At 38.8% G+C, this 6,513-nt stretch overlaps 1 protein-coding gene across 3 annotated transcripts; it reads left to right on the top strand.

The window, feature by feature from the left end:
* Positions 1–355: 355 nt before the first annotated feature.
* Positions 356–5,004, top strand: LOC100342250 (GTPase IMAP family member 7). Of its 3 annotated transcripts, none has more exons than XM_008250072.4 (2): positions 356–452; positions 3,561–5,004. In XM_008250072.4, exon 2 carries the CDS (start codon positions 3,601–3,603, stop codon positions 4,477–4,479), a length of 879 nt encoding a protein of 292 aa, XP_008248294.1. In that variant the 5' UTR covers positions 356–452; positions 3,561–3,600; the 3' UTR covers positions 4,480–5,004. The 3 variants fall into 3 exon arrangements, with proteins under 3 accessions (XP_008248294.1, XP_069932949.1, XP_051692958.1); XM_070076848.1 differs by having other exon boundaries at positions 379–452; positions 3,569–5,004; XM_051836998.2 differs by having other exon boundaries at positions 434–568.
* Positions 5,005–6,513: the final 1,509 nt, after the last annotated feature.

Genomic DNA, 6,513 nt, shown 5'->3' with positions numbered 1-6,513 from the left:
TGCTGTGGCCAGGGAGTGCAGTGGAGGATGGCCCAGGTGCTTGGGCCCTGCACCCCATGGGAGACCAGGAAAAGCACCTGGCTCCTGGCTCCTGCCATCAGATCAGCGCGGTGCGCCGGCCACAGCGCGCCGGCCGCGGCGGCCATTGGAGGGTGAACCAACGGCAAAGGAAGACCTTTCTCTCTGTCTCTCTCTCTCTCACTGTCCACTCTGCCTGTCAAAAAAATAAATAAATAAAAATAAAAAAATAAAAAAAAATAAAAACAAATTATGGAACAACATTTCTGTTTCTTTAAAGGCAAATGCTGTCTTCTCTGGCCCCACCCAATCTGAACTTCCTGAATATAGAGGCTGTGTGGAGGGCAAACACTTCCCCCATAGTCACAGCAACAGCACTGCTAAAACAGCCTTTCTGGAGAAACCTGAGAACTCACCAGCTTGTTCAAAAGAAGGTGAGCCTGTCTGAGAAGAGGACCCAGAATGACAGAGCCTGGAGAGGCAGTAGGGAACAGGGCACTTGGGTGGGGTGGATTCTGATCTAAGGAGGGAAAATGTGCAATGCCAACAGGTAATATTCCATTCAGAGGATGCTTCCAAGGTGGTAGAGGATGGGAGAGGGAAGGGGTAAGAGATTTTCTATCATGGTGTGCATTCATCTCATATTTAAGAGGACAGACTTTTGCTGAATAGGGTGCCTTCTTTCTGATGGCTGTGGTGACAGACACCCAGCATTGTCTGGCAACCTTAATAGGAAAGTAAATGTTCTCGAGGCAAGTTTTTAGAGCTGTGAAGTGAATTAGGGACCATTTGTCTAAATCTTGCTTGTTAGGGAAAAAAAAGAACGCAGGAGTTTGGTAACACTGCATGGCTTATCCTGATCACTAATGATAGAAGACCATAGAACACAGTTAATTCGCTATGTGGACACTTAATAGACAGAAGCTGTGTCTAACAGTGCAATATGTGAGGTGGGGAAGGCAGTGCTATAGGGGGAGGATGAATTACTTCCCCAACCCTCCTATCTACCTCACACACATCACACTCAGTCTACAAGAAGTAGAACAACCTGACAAATGCCAAAGGTGCGATGCGGCTTTCACTTCCTCAGTTGATTTTTGGTAGATGTGTGTGTGTGTATGTGTGTGTGTGTGCAAGAACACAGAGGAGCTGACTCTCAAGGGTCTTAAAGCATGTTCTAGAAATGCTGAGTCCAGGCCACAGTTCAGGTCTTTGCTCACTGCTAACTCTTTCTGTTACCTGGAGTTCCCCTGGGTCTTCTTGGGAAAGTTTCTAAATGATCTTCTTCTGACTGTGGCTCTCAACTCTGGCTTGTCAGTAAGGAGAAAAGCTAAGTGATGAGAGGCCCTCCTCCGGGTCCTGCTATCACAGGCTTGCTCCAGGTTCATCTTCCTGGAGATAATGGGGATTATCCCCTGCCTGCCCTGATCAATCTTGGATCTGATGTAAACTGACATTTAGAGAAGAACCCAAGGTGTGATGTGCAAGGGTAAGAGTGGGTACAGTGGAGTGAGGCAGACTTAACCTCCAATCCTTGCTCTGCCCAATAACTATCTGCACAGTGACCCCAGACAAATTTAAGAAAAGGAGATAACTATCTAACAGAATTAGAGTTCATTTTGCTGGTAAGATGATGCCACTTATCACAGTCTTATATTTCCAGTGTCTTGTGTGAACTTGCACTTATGGAGAAGTTCAATCAGGTTAAAGCTTGGCTTTTTTTTGGTGGAATACTTCATGAGTATAAATCCTAAAAATGCATTAGAAAGCAATTAGTTTGTCTCTCCTTTTGTGATGTTGACAGGCATTACTGATTCTCTAGAATTAAACTACTGTTTCCAAATAATAATAGACTAATTTTACTATTTTTTCATTTATTAGATAGAATAATTTTAATATAGAAAGTAAATTCCATTCAACAATTCTTTAATTTAAAGTTAAAAGATAAAATATGGGAAAAACCTGATAAATGCTTGACTCCCCCCTGCATTTGTCAGTGTTCCTGACGATGAGTTGCTTTCTTAGCATGTTCCAAGAGGAACAATTAATTTCTTTTAGGAAGATGGTATTGTTTTGTACTACTTAATTTTGACATGTTTGATATGTTTCAGCATTTAGACCTGAGTTTCCTTACTGATGCTGAAACTGGTGCAAGTTTGTCCAGTTGGAGCTTCTTCAAGGATCATTTTCATATCTTCCTTGAAGTGCACATTCACATTTCTTGCCTGATTTTCTATCGACTTGCTAGTCTTTGTTTTTCCTATGATTAGATAATCTTCGTATGAAAGGAAAATTAATTCTCTTTTATGTAAATTGGAAAAAAGTTTTCTTAGTTTGATGTCTGTATTTTAATTGTCAACTGTGCTTCTTGCCTTATATTACTTTAAATGTTTTATGTAATCAAATGTATCAGTCTTTTCCTAAAACTATTTTAGTCTTAGAAATATTCCTGCCATCCCCAGGTTACAAATACTACTGTTTTTTCTTTAGTTATTCATATGGATTTTTTGTATTTGCATTTCAAATCTATCTTTTAATTTGAATGGAATGAGGAAATGGATGCAATTTCATTTTCTCCATGATTATATAGTTCTTCCAGTATTGCTAATAAAATTGTCATCTTTTTCCCATTGACATGATATACTCCCCTATGCAATGTAAATGTAACATAACATGATTGAATATAGATGAGTACAATAATTACAGTAGTCTCTGTCTGAATTTTCTGTTCCCGACTCCATTTTGACTCACTCATTCACTAGCTTCACACTACTTCAATTACAGAAACCATAATATTTTCCCCCTGGTAGAACAATGCTGTCATCATTGTTTTCCATTTCCTTGATTGTCCACATTGAAGTTTTTTTCTTTTTTTAACTTTACAGTTAACATTTTTCACAACAGGAAACCAAATATTAGTGACAAAGGTTTTAAAATTTATATTTATAAAGTTCATTTTAAAGAAGTATGCTTTAATTCCTATTTTGTGAAATGCTCCAAACACAAATCATTATTAAATTCAATCAAATATATTTTTTATTTTAGATAATTCTCTTATTAATTTATTAACAGGATATGTTATAACAACCCATATTAGCATATTGAACTACCCTAACAGTTTTGAAATGTCACACCTAATCAAATCATATTATTTATTAGTGTCTAATAATTCATCTAGGTTTTTGTATCAACACTGCAAATGTGATGTATATGTAGCTTTATTGGTGAAAACTTTATTAACTTTTAGAACCAATATTATATTTGCTTCAAAGAAAGAATATAGTTATCCTTCTTTTTTAAATAGCATTGAGATTATAATGTATTTAAAACTCTAATAGGGTTTCCCTGTGAAACTCATCTGTGGGAAAATGTTTTAACTACTCTCTCTATTATTTTTCAATGGTAATGGGACTGCTTCAGTCTCCACTGATGTGAATAGGCATAATAAAATATTACAAATTCTCAGCAAGGACAAGAAGAAAAGAGGATGAGGGACAATTCCTACTCACCTTGGTCTTTTTTTTCTTCCTTCTTTCCTTAAGGTCTATAGGTGCCTAAGCTCCTGAGCATCCTTACATAGACATGGCTGACCATCAAAACAATGCTTTGAGGATCGTTCTGGTAGGGAAGACTGGAAGTGGGAAAAGTGCAACAGCAAACACCATCCTTGGGGACAAAGTCTTCCAGTCTGGAATAAGTGCCCAATCCCTTACCAAGAGATGTCAAAAAGCAACCAGGGATTGGAAGGGGAGAGAACTCCTTGTTGTTGACACCCCAGGGCTCTTTGATACCAAGGAAGGCCTGCCTACCACCTGCAAGGAAATCTGCAAGTGTGTCCTCTTCTCCTGCCCAGGGCCTCACGCATTTCTCATGGTTATACCCGTGGGCCGCTACACGGTATTAGAACAGCAAACTGTTGAACTGATCAAGGCCACCTTTGGGAATTCAGTAACAAAACACATGGTCATCGTGTTCACCCGCAGAGAGGATCTGGAGGACAGTAAACTAGATGACTATATAGCAAATGCACATGTGAGTCTAAAAAGCTTCATCCACGAGTGCGGGGGCCGCTGCTACGCCATTAGCAACAGAGCAAACAAGGCCGAGAAGGAGGGTCAGGTGCAGGAGCTGATGGAGCTGATAGAGAGGATGGTTCTGGAAAATGCAAGGGGATATTTTTCTGAGAAAATATACAAGGACATAGAGGAAAGACTGAAACAAAAGGCCGACATTTTGAAGAAAATTTATGCTGATCAGTTAAGGAATGAAATTAAACTTATAGAAAATGATGGTAGTCTTAAATCAGAGGAAGAAAAAGCTGAAAAAATACAAGAGGCAAACAAAAGATATGATGAAAAAATGAAAAATATAATGGAAGAAGCTGGACAGAATATATTTGAATATGTCTTCAGTTTGGTTAAGAACACCCTTGGGAAAATATGGCATAGATTGTGGAAATAAATTTCATTCTTTCTCTTTAATTTGCTGTGATTTGTTAAATGATAGATCATATTTTCCAAAATTGCTGTTATAATACCTCCCCTACACACAAAATTTAAAAGGTAAAATTTAAAAACAATTATTCTGTCTATTTTGCTTTACAATATTATGTATATGAGGGCTGGTGTTGTGGCACAGTAGGTTAATCCTCCGCCCACGGCACCAGCATTCTATATGGGCGCCAGTTCTATTACCGGCTGCTCCTCTTCCAATCCAGCTCTCTGCTGTGGCCTGGGAAAGCAGAAGAAGATGGCCCAGGTCCTTGGGCCCCTGCACCCACGTGGTGGACTGGGCAGAAGCACCTGGCTCCTGGCTTCGGATCGGCGCAGCTCCGGCCATTGTGGCCATTTGAAGAGTGAACCAGCGGAAGACCTTTCTCTCTCTCTCTCTCCCTCTCTCTCTCATCCAAATGAATAAGTCTATCTTTAAAAATATATTATGTATATGAATACATCATAAAATGATTAAATCAAAATCATTGCTATATACTTTGCTTCAGCTATTTATCTGTTTTTTTCTTTTTTGGTGCACTGAGAAAATTTAAGATTTAGTTTCTTAGAAAATCTCAAAAGAAAAAACAGACATTTTAACTACAGTCACCATATTACACCACAAATATCCAGAACTTATTCTTCCTGCAGAAACAAATTTTTGTACCCCCTGAGCAACACATCCTACTTCTTCCATCCCCTCAGTCACTGGAAACCAAAATTATATTTTTTGCTTTATGAGTTCAACTATTTTAGATTCCATGCATAAATGAAACCATGCAGTTTTTGTCTTTCTGCACTTAGTTTATTTCACTCAGCATAATGTACTTCAGGTTTACCCACTGTATTGTAAATGACAGGATCTCCTATCTTTGAAAAACTGAATAATTATTCTATTGTACACCACATTTCTTTTATCCATTCACATGCCTATGGGTACTCAGTTCATTGCTACATCTTGGCTGTTGTGGCGAATACTGAAATGAATATGGGAGAGCAGATATCTCTTTAAGGTAACAAATTTATTTTGCTTGACACTTGCTTTGGCTCAATTGTGATACTATCACAAAATACTGTAAACAGTGTGGCTTATAAACAACAGAAATTTGTTTCTCAGTTATGGAAGCTAAGTCCACAATCAAAGTTCCAGGAGACTTAAGTTTTGGTGAAGGTCTCTTCCTTATAGATATCCATCTCTTAGTCTGATCTCAGCAGCAGTAATGGGGAGTCCTTGCTAGAATTATTTTGTAAAGAATTTAATATTATTCAAGAGGTTTCTACCACATCACTTAATTACCACATAAGCCTCCCTTCCTGATACCATCACCTTGGGAGGGATAATGTCAACCTATGAATTAGGGGTGAGGGGGGGACATAAACATTCAGACCATGGCATCCCTCCTGGCATTACAAAAGTCATGTCCTTCTCACATCAAATACATTCCTTCCCAGTAGCCCCTACGTCTCTACTTTTTCCAGAATGAAGTTTAAAATCCAAACCAAAAGCCTCATCTAATTTTCATCAAAATCAGATATGGGTGACACTCAAGTTACAATTCATCCTGTGGCAAATTGCCCTCCAGTTGTTAGCCTTTGAAATTAAAAACGTTATGTGCATCCAAAATACAGTGGTGGGGCAAACATAGCATAGACATTCACATTCCAAAAGGGAAAATTGGGAAGAAGAAAGGAACCTCAAGAAATTCTAAGACCTCAAAGCCCAGGAACAATCTTTGTGTGCTCTACCCCTCAAGATGTAGCACTTTGGGCTTATGAAGGCGGGGCAGTCCCTACTGTCTCTGAAATGCCCTTGGGGTCATTTTCCAACGTCTTGCACAATGGGCCTTGGCTGCTGTTTAGATGGCTGACTAATATCCTTACTGTTGTGATAAATAGCTCCTGGATTCCATTGAGATGTCTCATCATACTAATCTCCTTATCAAAAGATCACTTGGCCATATCCTTGTGTTTTTTTGCTAACAATTTCACCTTTAAGACATTTATT

The sequence above is a fragment of the Oryctolagus cuniculus genome, chromosome 7 (assembly GCF_964237555.1).
Source record: "Oryctolagus cuniculus chromosome 7, mOryCun1.1, whole genome shotgun sequence".
Lineage (NCBI taxonomy): Eukaryota > Metazoa > Chordata > Mammalia > Lagomorpha > Leporidae > Oryctolagus > Oryctolagus cuniculus.
The sequence above is the reverse complement of the archived record's forward strand: the minus strand, read 5'-3'. Positions and strand labels throughout refer to the sequence as shown.